The sequence below is a fragment of the Aspergillus brasiliensis genome, assembly GCF_001889945.1.
Source record: "Aspergillus brasiliensis CBS 101740 unplaced genomic scaffold ASPBRscaffold_9, whole genome shotgun sequence".
NCBI classification, from domain to species: Eukaryota; Fungi; Ascomycota; class Eurotiomycetes; order Eurotiales; family Aspergillaceae; genus Aspergillus; species Aspergillus brasiliensis.
Window position 1 is genome coordinate 1171509 of NW_027137450.1, and position 13809 is coordinate 1185317.

The window sequence follows — 13809 nt, forward strand, 5'->3', positions numbered from 1 at the left end:
CTTATGAAGGCCCACCCTTCCATATGGTATCCCACGGACCTAGAAGGGTGGGCGGGCCTCTTTGGCGCCATATCGGCCGGTCAGTCGCCGGAGACCGAGATAGACGGCAAAGAATCATCTTTTTGCTTCAGACAGGGGCACGAAGACCCAAACTTTCGTTCTAAGAGCTCTGCTCTAAGAGCTGGAGGCCCACCCTTGTTTAGGGGTTTCACAGACCTAGAAGGGTGTGTCTCTGTGGCACTCGGTCGGAAGCCAAAGATTCAGAACCGCGAACGTGTCAGAGCTGAGACAACGAATGTTGTAAGTACTCTGCAACCTATGTCATCAACATTGCACCGTACTGAATACTCAACTTCAGGTCGTCTGTTGCTGAGGCAGTTTAATATAGGGCCTCCTGCAGTGGTGTCATCCAATCGAGTTCTATCGGGGACCTAAAAGTTTTGATCGTTTTCAATGATGCTTGACACGGCCGAAGATCCGGGTATACGCTGGTAGAGGACCCAAACACGCTGCGTTTGAATCACCAGGGGAGGACACGAGCATCACGAGGAACAGACAAGCAGGAACCGGGAAGTGGCTGTGTGATCGTTCTCCTTACGGAGCCCAAGCAAGCCAGCAGAAGTGTGGTTAGAACGAGCAACCGGTAGTAAGCCTTCCTTTCCTTTCTTCTTACAGCCGTATCTCATCTTCTACAACCTTTACGCATCCCCTTCTTTTACAACTTTCACACATCCACGTTTCTCCACCTTGCTTCTAACTGGACGCCTTCTATTTCTCAAGCACCATTTTCCAATGTTGAAGCAATATGAAGTTTTCCTGCTGACGCTTTTGCTTCCGACAAGTACACGACCTGCTCTAAGAGCCGTCCCTTATGAAGGCCCACCCATCCAGATCAGTGGGATACTGTATCGAAAGGTGAGTCTCAGTAATACTCAGAGGGTGCTCGACCGACTTGTCAGCTGCTGAAACAGGCGCCAAAGAATTGTCGTAGGTTCTAAGAGCTTTGCTCTAAGACCTTGAGGCCCACCCACCTAGAAGGACGGACCTCAGTGACACCCAGAGAGCAGTCGATCGGCTTGTGAGCTGTTGGAATAGACGGTAGAAAATTGTCCTGCTCTTTAGACGGGGCAATGAAAACACTGTCCCTTTGGGAGGCCTATCCTTCGATATGGATATCGTATCCCAGCGACCTAGAAGGGTGAGCCTCCATCTGAGCACCTGACCGACCCGTGAGCCGTCGGAGGCAGAATCAACGGCGCAGGATCTTTGTGAGCTCTCTCTGCTCTATTCTTCGATATGGTGTTCCATCGACCCAGAAGGGTGAGCCTCCACCTGAGCACCCGACCAAACCGTGAACCGGTGGAGGCGAAATGAACGGCGAAGAAATTTCGTGGGCTCTCTTTAGTCTTTGCTCTAACTCCTAAGACCTTGAGGCCAGCCCACTAGTGACGCCCAAGGAGCACTCGATCGACTGGCGAGCCACCAAAACAGGCGGCAAAGGATCATCTTTCTGCTTCAGACAGGGACAAGAGGATAATGGAGGCTCACTGTTCTAGGTCGGTGGGACACTATATTGAAGAGTCGCCCTCCAGCTGAATGGTCCTGTTTCTACAGTGGTGTCATCCAATAGGTAAGTTCTATGATTCTTTCGTGGGAAATGGCAACTGATGATAAGGTAGTTCTATCGAATACCATTAGACAGCCTGTTGTGTCTACACCTGTGTGAGTGGCCCATGATCGTTATCTTATGTTCTCACAGAAAGGCTGATTCAGGCCCACATGTGGCCCCTTAGATGATCAATCCACTCCTGCCCGACAGACGACATTACCTGTGCTCAACCAAGCGAACCTAAGCATTGTTCAATTTGAGAGCATGCTATCAGTCGTGACTGTTACCAGGTGTGTTGTCTCGATGCCACACTACTCGAAGCACGATAACCTGACTGACATATCAAGTGACCCTGATGTCACAATGGGAGTCGAAGAATCCGAGAACAGCTTATCCCAACATCAGTAAAAGCGGGAAGCAGGAAGCAGGAAGTGTTGTTGGACAAAGACATTTTCAGTTCACTCGATTCAATTCATATTCTCCGTATGCCAAGTCATGGCCTGTCATCTCATGAGTTACTAGCCTCCTTTTCTATGTTACTTGCCTCCTCGTTGAAATCCCTGTCTTCTACGCATATTGCTTTCCAGTCCAAAAGGCGATTGTTTTGAGGATAAACACAGCTTGGAGGTGGCACGGCATCAAACTGCCGGGATCGTTGTGCGAGTCGCTTCTGGCACCGTATCCGATCATCTCAAATCCAGTTCAGTTGTACATTAGCATACAGGCAGCCTGGCCGGCGTGGCGGTAGCGCCCTCCTTATCCAGAAAGACGTCCAATGGCAAATTGAACGACGAACTGGGTCCTCGAGTTGTTGCTGTTGCGATGCTAGATTTTCAACAGTAGTGTGCACTAAGTACGTGCGCTTGAAAGATGGGGGAAAGTTGTTGCCGGAGAGACGATCGACCAGGTGGATGTGGGCTTCATAGCGGTCCTCGAAGGTTTGAGGGTCGATCGGGTTTGCGGTAGGCGTAGATGAAGACCCGGACGGACATTTTGGGGGTTTTCTGGTGCTTTCAGATGATACTGCGAGGAAGAGAAAGAGGGGCGTTTCTTGGTAGTCAGGATGTTTATGTCGGCCTGCTTTCATCGCACGATTTCTGCAGGTCAGCTCTGGGCAGAGCCAGCTCCGTCCAATAAGTTAGGAAAGTAAATACCTTGGTGTGGCGTCTTTTGCACTCTCGTAACCATTCTTTCTCTTCCTTCCTTCTTTATCTGCGTATTTACAACCTCTCCAGTCGTGGCTCATCAAGCGCAGCACATACAACGACGCTCTTTATACCTTGCTGTACTTCTGCATCTGTGGCCCGCATTTTGGCTCGAATTATTCGAATTCTTCTTTGTTCACACCCCGCTCTCTTCAATACTCCCCTCGCTACAAGATGGGGTCTACTGGCTGCTATTTCTAAGATTAGGCTAGCGCAGGGGCAATTTTGGCAATGTACTTGTTCGAAGTGTGCGATTGCTCACCTTCGGCGAAATGATCGGGTTGAAGACATGGTTTTTCACGACCTTTCTCATCGGTGCTTCTAGCACAGTTTTCTCCTCTCCAGCACGCACAAACTCAGGAACTAATTGGTATCTTTCCTTGCCTAGTGATGACACTCGACTACGTTTTCCGATTAATCTCAGCTCGCAAGCACGATAGTACGCCTACCAGTCCATGTTCATCATCCTCCCACCTTCGGTCTACGCAGTTACGATTCACATGGTCTACATTCGCATCGTTTTCTACACGGGGAAGCTACACGTACCTATAGTGGCACCTAGCAAAGTGATAAAATTCTTCGTGACTGGGGACCATTCGGTGTTTCTCCCGCAGCTCGCAAAAGGGGGCATGCAAACAATCAGCAGCATGCGGAACTTCGGTCAGAGAATCCCCGCCATCGGACTTGTGGTGCAGCTTCTCTTCTTCGGGTTTTTCTCTTGTTTAGATGCGCTTACGCCAGGCTGGTATGATGAGTCCCCTTCTACATTTATGGGTGGTATATGGCGTTCACTAAGCCGTCCCGGGTAACTGTTAGTATATATTATGTAGTGTGGCGGCCCAATGTCACCAAAGAGTGTCATAGGTTGAACGTCGGGAAGAAAAAAAAAAAAGCTGGAAACTGAGTATAAGCCTCAGGTGCGATTATTAGGCTATTCCTGGATTGATAGCATGATTCCTGCATCCAAATCCCCCCGACCTTCAAATGTGTGCAGTTTGAATCGAAGTTTATTGTTGAAGGCTTGCTGTGACACATAATTCATTTTTGGCGGCCGCCTTTCACAAATCAAGGTGCTGTAGTGTAGTGGTCATCATGAAACGTTGTGGTTCTCCGCAGCGCCGTTTCGACCTGGGTTCGATTCCCAGCAGCGCCAATAAATGGCGTGTGTGCTTGATTTGACTTTTTGCCTTTTTTATGCCGGTTGCATGTGTGTTTCCTTATCCAATTCTCTTCAATCTTTTGCATTACACCCCGCGAGAAACATAACCCGCAGCTCATTTATTGCCCGACCAGACCCAACAAACTAAGCGGGAATCTTTCCGTGGCATTAGCGCCTTCCCATTGTCCTCCTCCAGGAAGCTGTCCCCTCCCAAGCACGATGTCAACAATGTAACTTGTCACCCACAAAAGTGCCAGGCGTCGTTCCTAGACAGACACAAATAATGACAGACCAACGCTTTGTTTTCTACTATCCGTACATCCGCGCTCTGACCGTCGGCCATGTCCGACAGAATACAGCCCCGTATGGGGGCCAATTCTCCTAAATTGGTTCGTCTTGTCAACCGAATGGCTGCTACCTCAATTCTTCTTTTAGACTGCTTCTACTCCAGCATACTGGTATTCATGATATTAGTTGAGTATTCATCTTATTGGCCTACCAGTAATTCCATTTGACCCGGGCTCCATTCCATCATACCGAGGGTAACGACCTCTACACAACTACTGGGCGTTGCTCGTCAGAGATCGTGGAGTCCCGTTCGGCACATCACCCCTAGACTACAATAAGCTCACAACACCCTGCATCGAAGACATGTTCAGGCTTTCAGCGTGTCGCAAAATCTATACCTGCAAGGTACAAGGCAGACCCGCTCCCTCCGCACCTTTGGCCCCTTTCTCTGGCCCGTTTGGCCCCAGTTCCTGGCTGGCCCTGCCGATCCCCATCCCATCCGGGGCGGTGCCTGATCCTGCATCAGCACACACGATCAGCCGCGCCAGTAAGCGGGAAGAGAAGTCTATAAGATACGGCAGGGGCACACGTGTTGTGTTGTTCTACATTACATCTCCCTACATGCATTGAACCATCATACCCCCCAGCATTCAGCTTACTTTCATCGCCTGACCAAACACTCAAACCACAACCCAGGATAGGCAGATACAACCACAATGAAGACAACCCATTTCATCCCAACCATACTTCTCTCCCTCATACCCACCCTCACCCTCGCCTCCGACAGCGACGACTTCCCCAGCGGAGCCAAACTCTGCGAACCCCAAGGTGCAGGCAGCTGCCAATTCGGCGTATACCAAATCTATCCTGGGATCGATTGCTACCACCAAGTAAAGAACGCCGCCTACATCTTCGATCACGCATGCAACATCATCGGCCACATGGAGAACTTCACCGAGGGAGACGCCATGACTTCGCAGCTGCCGTATACTCTGGACATTGAGAACATTTTTGGCTATCCGTCTTGCTATCTCAAATATGAGATCGCGTACAGTGATGGCTTGTATGGGTATAGCATGCCTTCGGGAGGTGTTTGGGATGACTGCAAGGACGGCGATGATCTGTGCACTTGGTATAGGGTGGCGTTTGATTGTCCTGGTTTCTAAGGAATTTCTATTGCTTGTGGGTTGGATTGAAGTCAAAAGGACTGTTTCAGGGGTATGAAGGAAAACTGGTATCTCACAAACTCAGACTGCTCAGTCTGGATATGTTAATTTCGAGCGCATTTATATACATGATATCCCATCAAAAACCATCCAAATGGCAACCACCTCCCAACATTACTCCTTAGAGCAACACCCCTCCAGAACCTGCGGCGCCTGCGAAGTATCCAACCTGCAGAAACACGACGCCTTAATGGGTATATCCGCCACAGCAAGAGCCAATTTAACCGACTGCTCGATCATCGCCGCTTCATCCAGCTTCCCCAATCTCACCAAACACTCATGGTACCCCTGCAGCGACCAGACATTATTCGGATGACGGCACTGCCGAACCAGAGTATTATCCAGCCCCAGATCCGCCCGGTACGTCTGCGCCGCGTCCTCCAAACGGCCCTGTTCCATCAGCAGCGCCGCGTAGGCATGACGCGAAGGCTGCATCCACGACCACGGCTCACTGTAGGGCAATTTATCCTCGATCTCAATAGCACGACGCAGGGCAGTAAATGCCTGATCGTAATTCGCGCACCGATACTCAATCTCCCCTTCCAACATGGCCGCCGCCACCTGGAGCACGTCGACCATTTTCCCATTATACGCGAGACGCGTCTCCGGGACGCGCTTCCACGCTTGGTGGAACCGTTCCTGCTCTTTCCTCGCCGCAGGCACATCCCCGGTGGCCGCGAAAGCGACTCCTCGCGCGTAGTGCGTCATAGCCGTAGTCCCCGAGTAGAGCGTCTGATCAGTGGGGAGCTCTTTATGCTTCAGCTCCTCCCACATGCCAAACCGCACCATGACATGCAGCCGACTGGTCAGGAATTGCTCAAGCCAGTCCGCCATAGGCGGGGACTGGATCCGGAGGACTTCCTCGGGCACGGTGGCTTCCATGCGGGTGACTGCGTCGAGCGCCATTTGGGATTTCCCGGCGAACATGGCTGCGTAGATCAACGAGTGGTAGTCATGCATGCGGTAGAAGGTATAGAAGTTCGCGGCGCCGGCCTTGCGGAAGTATTTGTCGTCTGCGAGGGTCGAGTTGTAATTCGAGGCGATGGAGCGCCGCCAGTCGCCGATGAGGATGTCCAGGTGGGTGGGCATGTGGTGGATATGGCCGGCGTCCGGGACTAGGTCGCGGAGGTTATTGGCGGCGTTTATGCCTAGTTCTGGGGTGGGGGACATCTCGATGTAGTGGATATAGAGATGAAGGAGGCCCGGGTGGAGGTTCGCTTTCTCGTAGGTGAGTGCGCGCTCCAGAACGGCTGTTACTTCCACAGTGGGCGCGTTGGGGTTTGGCTTTCCGGTGAATAGGTCCCATAGAGCCCAGGGAGTCATGTTCATTAGTGCGTCGGCGTAGAGCGTGGCTACGTCGATGTCGTCTCCGAATGCGTCGTAGACTTGCTTCATGGCGGCGGCGTAGCGCTTGTTGATGGCTGGGTAACTGTCGGGTGGGGTGTTGGCCACGAAACGAGACTGGATTGCTTCGATGAGAGCCTGTTCGAGGGGCGTTGCGTTCCCCGCATGTTCCTTGGCTTTTTGGGCGGCTTCGTAGCCTCGTTTGATGCAGGCGTCCAGGTCTCTCTTGTCGAACTTCTCCCAGGGCTTGTTGTAGTTTGGACCTACAGCGTAGGCAAGTCCCCAGTACGCCATCGGACATGTCGGATCATTGGCAATGGCCTGTTCGAAGCAGTAGGCTCCTTCGACGTGGTTGAAGGCGTAGCACCATGTTAGACCTCGGTTGAACCAGGTTTGGGTGTCCGGGCTGGTGGTGCTGATAATGTGCCCGTAGGAGCCGAGGTCGTAGTATTCCTCGCTTGCTGGAATGGCTTGAACTGTTTCTGTCGTCATGTTGGGATGCCTTTCAGGATCATTGAAACATGCTAGAAAAGTAGAAGAAGAGTGTAGGACAAGTGGACAGATGGATCGGCCGTTTTAGATCGAAATACGAAGAGCACCGCGTCTGTCAAAGGAGGGGGCAGGTGGGTCCCCGAAAGGCCGAGGAGTGGCGCAATCAGATCCGATGATTGACTAACACCCGTTTCATTCGCCGAAACTTCAGACGCCGAACCCACCATCCTTTCCCAAGAACTAGATGATGCGTGCTCTGATATTGCACCGCCCTGAACTGATAAACATTTACAAGAGAAGCAAAAAAACAGATATATAAACAGGAAAGTGCATCCATGCCTTCTACTTTTCGACCGGTAAAGGTGGCGTGTCTGGCCTGGTAAGTAACCGAGTACCGAAAAATTAATGCGAGGCACCAAATTCTGACATGTGGACAGTCGTGCTTCTAAAATTCGCTGTGACGGGCAAAACCCGTGCGCCAATGTGAGCTGAGTCTTGTTCAAGCGGCTAGTCTGAACTCTAGTAACCTCTGTAGTGTACTATCCATCAACAAGAATGCCAATATCAGCCGAGTCGGCGAGGAGGCGCTCGACGGGGTCCTGTTGCCGCCGAAGAGCGGGCTATGAAAAAGGCTCAACGATTGCGAAATGCAACCAGGATCAGCGATAATCCCTTCACGAATGATGCGTATACTCCGGCTCCTCCCCATACATTGCAGACCACCGCAGCTACCCCGGTTTCTCTATTGTCTCCATCTCCGATCGAAACCGGATCCCGACCATCCGATACGCTGCAAGGAAGAGACAGCTCGGGATTTCCGTCATCACATAAAGGCCCTAGAACCGGTCAGGAGTTCCGGGAGACTGTGGGCCATCCGACACGGAGCCTCCGTGCTTATCGGTGCGATCAGGATCTGTACGTCATGTTCCTGCGATGTCGCCAGACTGTTCTCTAATCGTCCTCCAGTATCAATGCCTACTATATCTTCATCCATCCATATCTCCCTTTACTACCTCCACCAGCTGTGTCTCAGTATGCGGACAAGCCCGAGACACTGAGTATCCGCTTGACTCAGGCAAATGCATCTCATCTGCCTTACTGGCCGACTACCTCACTGGGCTTGGCCTTGGCAGCGATGCTGGCCCTGATACCGCCGCCAGGAGACGTGCACGCGGCGGACGATGAGGCTGCCGCCTTGCGACGCTCTTATGCCGATCTTCTTGCACGCTCGGCTCTAGATGCATCGGAAGAGTCCCTCGAGCCGTCTTCCAATCTCGATCTGACTCAGGGGCCATGCAGCCCCTTGCACCCGGATGTGCCGCGCCAAATAGAGCCGGTCCTTGCACTAGCGCTGCTCAGCCTGTACGAATGCTGCCAGCGGGGAAATGCCTTCAAAATGCGTATACGTGCCAATCAGGCTTTAACCATGGCTATGGACCTATCATTACATGCAGAGAAGTCGGCAGCTACTTGTTCCGACGCTATTCGCCGCTGCTGGTGGTTGACAGTATGTCACTTGAGTTTCTTGGTCCATAGCCTATAGGTTTATAATAACTGTCGCAGATGTTCCTCGTCTATCATTCTTCTATCCTGACAGCCTCGGTCTGTTCGCAATGTCCAGTCGCATATGCATGACTTCACTGACTAGGCGATATAGGCACCCATAATAACCAGCGACGACTTCCGCATAACTACTCCCTATACAGTAATTCGTGGCTGTCGTGAGGTGCGCACGCAACTACCTTCCACTTAATGTCCCTCTCTAACAAGCATCAGCCATGGCCCTACCTCGTACAAGCACAAAATCTCCTCCACCGCAGCTGCGCCATCACGCGCCAGCTCTCCAACGAAACCATCCACGATCAAGGATGTCTGCCATGTTCCTTCCATAACGAAATCAAACACCTCGACTCTTCCCTCCTCGACATAGCCACCGAAACCGACCGCTACCGCTGCATAGCCAACTGCCAAGGCACCGAGGCCGATGCAGAGCGCGTTCTCTGGGCGATATCACGCATGCTTATCCACACAGCTAGACTACTTCTCCATCGAGTCCGCGCCTTCCCTGACCGTCCTCTCGACAGCCTTGCAAGCAACAATATCAGTACCAGCGGAACTAGCACTCCCCTCTCCGCATCCCGACGGGCGGAAATCGACACAATCTTCCCATTCGACGAGCAAGAATCCATGCGCATCTGCATTCGCTCTGCGCTGCTGATATCTCGCGTTTTCCGTCACCTGCCTACACCGAATCCGATGTACTCCGATACTCCTGCGAATGGAGAGACAGTACTGGGATTTGGACTTAGTAGTAGGGGTTCGAAGCAGTCGGTGGCTTCTCCCCGCTCGCTACCGTATATGGCGTGGTGTGGAATGCAGAGCTTCTACGTACTGTCCATGGTGTTATGGCGTGTGAGGGCGGCGTTGTCTGCGGGAAACCTGAGCAGTGTTTATGAGCTGCTCGATCGGCCGAGTGAGCGGACAGTGATACAGGATGCAGAGAGACTTGAGGAGGAGTTATATATGGGGATTGAGGCGTTGAGAGCGTCGATGAAAGCGGATGGGGTTTATGAGGGGGTCGGGAGGATGGTTAGGGAGTTGGAGGGGGTATATAATGCTACCGTTATACGGGATGAAATAGCTAGCTAGACCTTCATCGACACGGTTAACTTGGTTCAACCAGGGCATCCGGCATACTCAGTTGTCTGTGCGGGATAGAATTATCCTCGGCCAATTGGCTTTTGAATGTGAGTCTATCGTATTTCGGTGGAAAGTGGATCCCACCTCGGCGTCTGATCTCGACCATTCGGATCAAAATCAACTTGCATGAAGTCGCTATGTTAACTGAGCGGATGTGTCGACGCTTTTTGACCGATTTAGCAAGAAAAGCAACAGGAGTCAGTGTGGCCGAGTGGTTAAGGCGATAGACTAGAAATCTATTGGGTTCGCCCGCACAGGTTCGAGTCCTGTCGCTGACGTTTTCTTTTTGTGTTTTTTTTTATTCCTTTCGTTATCCAGTTAATACCCGGGAGAGTGGGTATATGACGCACAGTGTCGGCCATTGAAGACCGGCGATTGAGAGATCCAGAACGGGTACGGAATAGCACGAACATGCATTGATATTCGACAGCAGATTGACATGTCCAGTTCAGTAGAAAAATAAACTCTTCATGGGTGAGTTTGTATGAGAAGTGAACAGTACCGATACGTATAGGCAGTCACCTCGTTGCCTTCTGAACCTAGTCCTTCCCAGTATGATATAAGAATTGAGTAATTCCCCATAGGTTAAGTGTACCTCGCCATAATCATTAAGTTATACTGTACAACCTTAGAAAGACAATGAAGCAGTATCAGAAAATTCAAATTATTAGGGATGATACAATTCACTTGATAGTCAAGGTGGACTCTGAATCTAGGCAACTTCTGTCGGTGATCTAGAGCAATGACTGTTGCAGCATGCTTGGTCTGTGTATAGGTAGGGTGTGTTAGGTATGATACTGGGCTTGGGCATTAAATTTCAGACATTATATACTATTCCAATATGTAAACAAGTACATACGACCACAGGGTGTGGAAAATAGGGCTTCCCGTCCGCTCAGCCGTACTCAAGCCACACGCCGGGAGGTTAGTAGTTGGGTGGGTGACCACCAGCGAATCCCTTCTGTTGTATGTTTTTATTTTATTTATTTATTTATTTTTTTTTTTTTTTGACAGATCCCGACCTCATACGAGAAACCTCCATGTTCATATCAAGAGCTGCCATTCCCACTCGTAAGGATGGTCACCTGGATCGCAGCGAATCTATAAACAGTGTTAGCTGATATCTATCCAGGAGGCTAAAAAGAATGAAAATAAAGAACTCACGCTGCGGCCGTTGCAAAAATCTCCACCCGTTTCGCCTTAACCATGAGCCCCATCACCAGCACGAATATGACATTGTACACGAAAATCACAATAAACTTAGCCGCCGTCTGCTGGATGAAATACAGCGCGACCACCGACGTTGCAGGTAGAAGGGCTGAGATCAGCAAGCTCACTACATATGTCCAGGATCGGATTCGTTGGTTATCGTAGTACCATACACCGGCTTCGATGTCTTTTCTGGCCTGGATTAGAGGTGACGGTTAGCTAGATCCGTAGGTAGGCGAGTACGAAGGGGGCTGTGGAGTGCAACGTACGGTATTCCGATATCCTAGCCATTTATGGAACAACGGAATGACTCGCGTATACACGAGACGGGTGAATTTGTCTGTGCTGTCATGCCGACTATGCAATGCAACCAAATCTTTGGCGTTGTTACCGATCCACTGATTCTCTGGATAGAGGAGCTTTTTCTCGCTCTGCTCCCGGGATAGCCAGTCTTGGAGGACTTCGAGATCGTCTGTCTCCGGCTTGCTGAACCGGAGGAGTTGGGATTGTTGGAGAAGTGCTGTATCTGCAGAGGTGTAAGAGAGATGTTGGACAGCATATATAGAGTAAAAGTCATTCTGGAAAGGAAATGGAAGCAAAAGATAACGTACTATACTCATTCAACATCTTTCGTGCCTCAAGAACCTTCATCCACTGCTCGGGATACTCATCTTTCCGATGAAGAGATTCCTTCAGCTCCCATACTGAGTAAGGATAATTTGCCTTCTCAGATGATGCAGACTTCTTGTCCTCAGCAATGATATCCTTCAGTTCTTCTTCGATATCGGCCAACTCCGCTTGGAGATAGAGCAGATTTTTCGCGTTGAGCTTGGCAAATCGGCGGAAGATGCAGGATCCAGAGTCCAGGGCCATTACGGCCGCTAGCTTATCGTATCCTTCCAGGTTGTTGTCTTCCATATTGGCTGAGATCTGTCTGTCTATTTGTTTGTTATGAAGAGCTCTGTGTGTGGGGAGGGAGGTCTGGTTCTTGGTATTGGGGTGGGAAAGTCCCTTGTGTATCGAACTCTTTAAACAATTTAGACGGATACTCTTTATCAAAAGTACTTATGTGCTGAATAGGACTTGAGATTCACGGCAATATGCCTTGATCATTATCATGAAAGTAACAATTATAGAAGCATATAAGTAGTCACTAAAAGGAAGGAAGAGTACGGACTAGAAATATTCAACTAAACAGACTATTTGATCCAGTACCTAACAACCTAAATGACAGCACAACACACTGTCGTGGTCTTCCTTGCGATCCCCCCTGGACATTTGACCCTTGCAGGCGATTAGATCAGGCATTATCGCATTCTAACAGCTCAAATTGTGCCACATATCACAGCCAAAAGTGCCAGTTGGCAACCTACATGAATCAAAGGCAAACAAACGTGGGTTTAGGTACATACTCAACCATGACATTTCCGCCCCATCAAGCCCACTGGGTACCGATTTAGTCCTGGTAGGATTTGCTCAGCCGTCTGGCAATTTCCGAATCCACTCGATACAGCTCGTGATTCCGCATTGATGGCCTGCCGAGGAGAAAGTCGTAGTTTGCATCCGGAACAACATAAAAGTCGGTTCTGTAGATCCTGGTCTGCCCACAAAAGGTCCATGAAACACCGACGGTTCCCAAAGGGGTAACTTGCGACTGTCCAGTTATCGAAATGGGATCTCCATAATAGGGTTTAAGCTCAGTACCGAGTCTGTGTAGCATATGGTCCGACATGATATTGATATCCGCGTCGAATTTGAGGGTCAACCGTCGCCGAAATCTCGATCCTGTTGGTGACTGTACAATTATGTCGTAGATGAAGTCGCACTTATCCAGATCTCTGTACGCTCCTGGCTTTTCCGATTCATCATTTTCGTAGTTCTCGAAAGGGAGGGAGCCAAGCACATTGATGGACTCGCCTCGCCCCTCTAGTGGTTCCGAATCATGATGATACCGGGTGTCTGTGTGTGGTCCAGTTGCTGGATTCGCCGTGGTCCTCGCATTTTGTCGTGACTGCTGCTGCTGATACTCCGACGATGGGTCCGTTCCGGCACCGGAGCAGTCGGGGGACAGTGGTTCTCCTCTCGTAGATTTGGATTCATAGGAAACGGAGGAATGTTTCTTCACGAATATATTGCGGAAACGCTGGCTGCGACAGATACCATTGAGACAGGACATACTAGATCGATTGGACTTGACAGGGCATGGGGACTCCGTTGATGAGACTGTCTTCCAGTTGGGTCAGTTTTATATACTTTGTCCCAGATTGATAATGACCAGGGCTCAATACATGATCATGATGAGGCTTTGGTGTTTTGGAAGTTACTGGCTGCCTCTTACCACTGGCTTGACTTCCCTCTCCCCAGAGGCCTAGAACACGACCGTTAGCATCATTTCCAGAATAGGTAATGATAGGGCTTGCTTCGCATCACTGACGAGAGATGGCCTGAGGCATGGAAATGCAGACTGGCATTCTGGAATCGTGATGAAAAGAACAATGTACCCGCGGAGAACAAACAAAATCCAGTCGAGAGAAGGAGTGAGGCACGCCTTATGAGGGCGAAGAGTGAGGCGGCATG

At 50.4% G+C, this 13809-nt stretch overlaps 6 protein-coding genes and 2 non-coding genes across 8 annotated transcripts; 4 read left to right on the forward strand and 4 right to left on the reverse strand.

Moving 5' to 3' along the window:
* Positions 1-2300: 2300 nt before the first annotated feature.
* ASPBRDRAFT_32059 (uncharacterized protein) lies at positions 2301-2696 on the reverse strand (the record flags this gene model as incomplete). Its single annotated transcript, XM_067622976.1, has 1 exon — positions 2301-2696. One exon carries the CDS (start codon positions 2694-2696, stop codon positions 2301-2303), a length of 396 nt encoding a protein of 131 aa, XP_067477434.1.
* Positions 2697-3883: 1187 nt separating this feature from the next.
* ASPBRDRAFT_t196 lies at positions 3884-3967 on the forward strand. The gene has a single exon. It is a non-coding gene; the product is annotated as a tRNA-His (tRNA).
* Positions 3968-4770: 803 nt separating this feature from the next.
* Positions 4771-5514, forward strand: ASPBRDRAFT_652027 (uncharacterized protein). The gene has a single exon (XM_067628517.1). It carries the CDS (start codon positions 4978-4980, stop codon positions 5425-5427), a length of 450 nt encoding a protein of 149 aa, XP_067477435.1. The 5' UTR covers positions 4771-4977; the 3' UTR covers positions 5428-5514.
* On the reverse strand, positions 5400-7396 carry ASPBRDRAFT_45482 (tetratricopeptide repeat protein). Its single transcript, XM_067625418.1, has one exon. It carries the CDS (start codon positions 7321-7323, stop codon positions 5602-5604), a length of 1722 nt encoding a protein of 573 aa, XP_067477436.1. The 5' UTR covers positions 7324-7396; the 3' UTR covers positions 5400-5601.
* Positions 7397-7658: 262 nt separating this feature from the next.
* On the forward strand, positions 7659-9972 carry ASPBRDRAFT_56898 (uncharacterized protein; the record flags this gene model as incomplete). The annotated part of the gene is made up of 7 exons (XM_067627649.1): positions 7659-7702; positions 7761-7806; positions 7859-8238; positions 8290-8830; positions 8887-8925; positions 8981-9049; positions 9100-9972. 7 exons carry the CDS (start codon positions 7659-7661, stop codon positions 9970-9972), a joined length of 1992 nt encoding a protein of 663 aa, XP_067477437.1.
* Positions 9973-10220: 248 nt separating this feature from the next.
* On the forward strand, positions 10221-10301 carry ASPBRDRAFT_t197. The gene has a single exon. It is a non-coding gene; the product is annotated as a tRNA-Ser (tRNA).
* A 771-nt stretch (positions 10302-11072) lies between these two features.
* ASPBRDRAFT_32063 (uncharacterized protein) lies at positions 11073-12150 on the reverse strand (the record flags this gene model as incomplete). The annotated part of the gene is made up of 4 exons (XM_067622977.1): positions 11073-11124; positions 11188-11429; positions 11502-11758; positions 11844-12150. 4 exons carry the CDS (start codon positions 12148-12150, stop codon positions 11073-11075), a joined length of 858 nt encoding a protein of 285 aa, XP_067477438.1.
* Positions 12151-12403: 253 nt separating this feature from the next.
* Positions 12404-13736, reverse strand: ASPBRDRAFT_156813 (retropepsin-like aspartic protease). Its single transcript, XM_067619411.1, has 3 exons — positions 13677-13736; positions 13521-13599; positions 12404-13459 (listed from the first exon to the last, which is right to left on the reverse strand). The coding sequence occupies exon 3, from the start codon at positions 13406-13408 to the stop codon at positions 12689-12691; it is 720 nt and encodes a 239-aa protein (XP_067477439.1). The 5' UTR covers positions 13409-13459; positions 13521-13599; positions 13677-13736; the 3' UTR covers positions 12404-12688.
* Positions 13737-13809: the final 73 nt, after the last annotated feature.

Bases quoted from the DNA above. Each gene is read 5' to 3' on its own strand.
- ASPBRDRAFT_652027 (XM_067628517.1), top strand. From the start codon at position 4,978: ATGAAGACAACCCATTTCATCCCAACCATACTTCTCTCCCTCATACCC.
- ASPBRDRAFT_45482 (XM_067625418.1), bottom strand. From the start codon at position 7,323: ATGACGACAGAAACAGTTCAAGCCATTCCAGCAAGCGAGGAATACTAC.
- ASPBRDRAFT_156813 (XM_067619411.1), bottom strand. From the start codon at position 13,408: ATGTCCTGTCTCAATGGTATCTGTCGCAGCCAGCGTTTCCGCAATATA.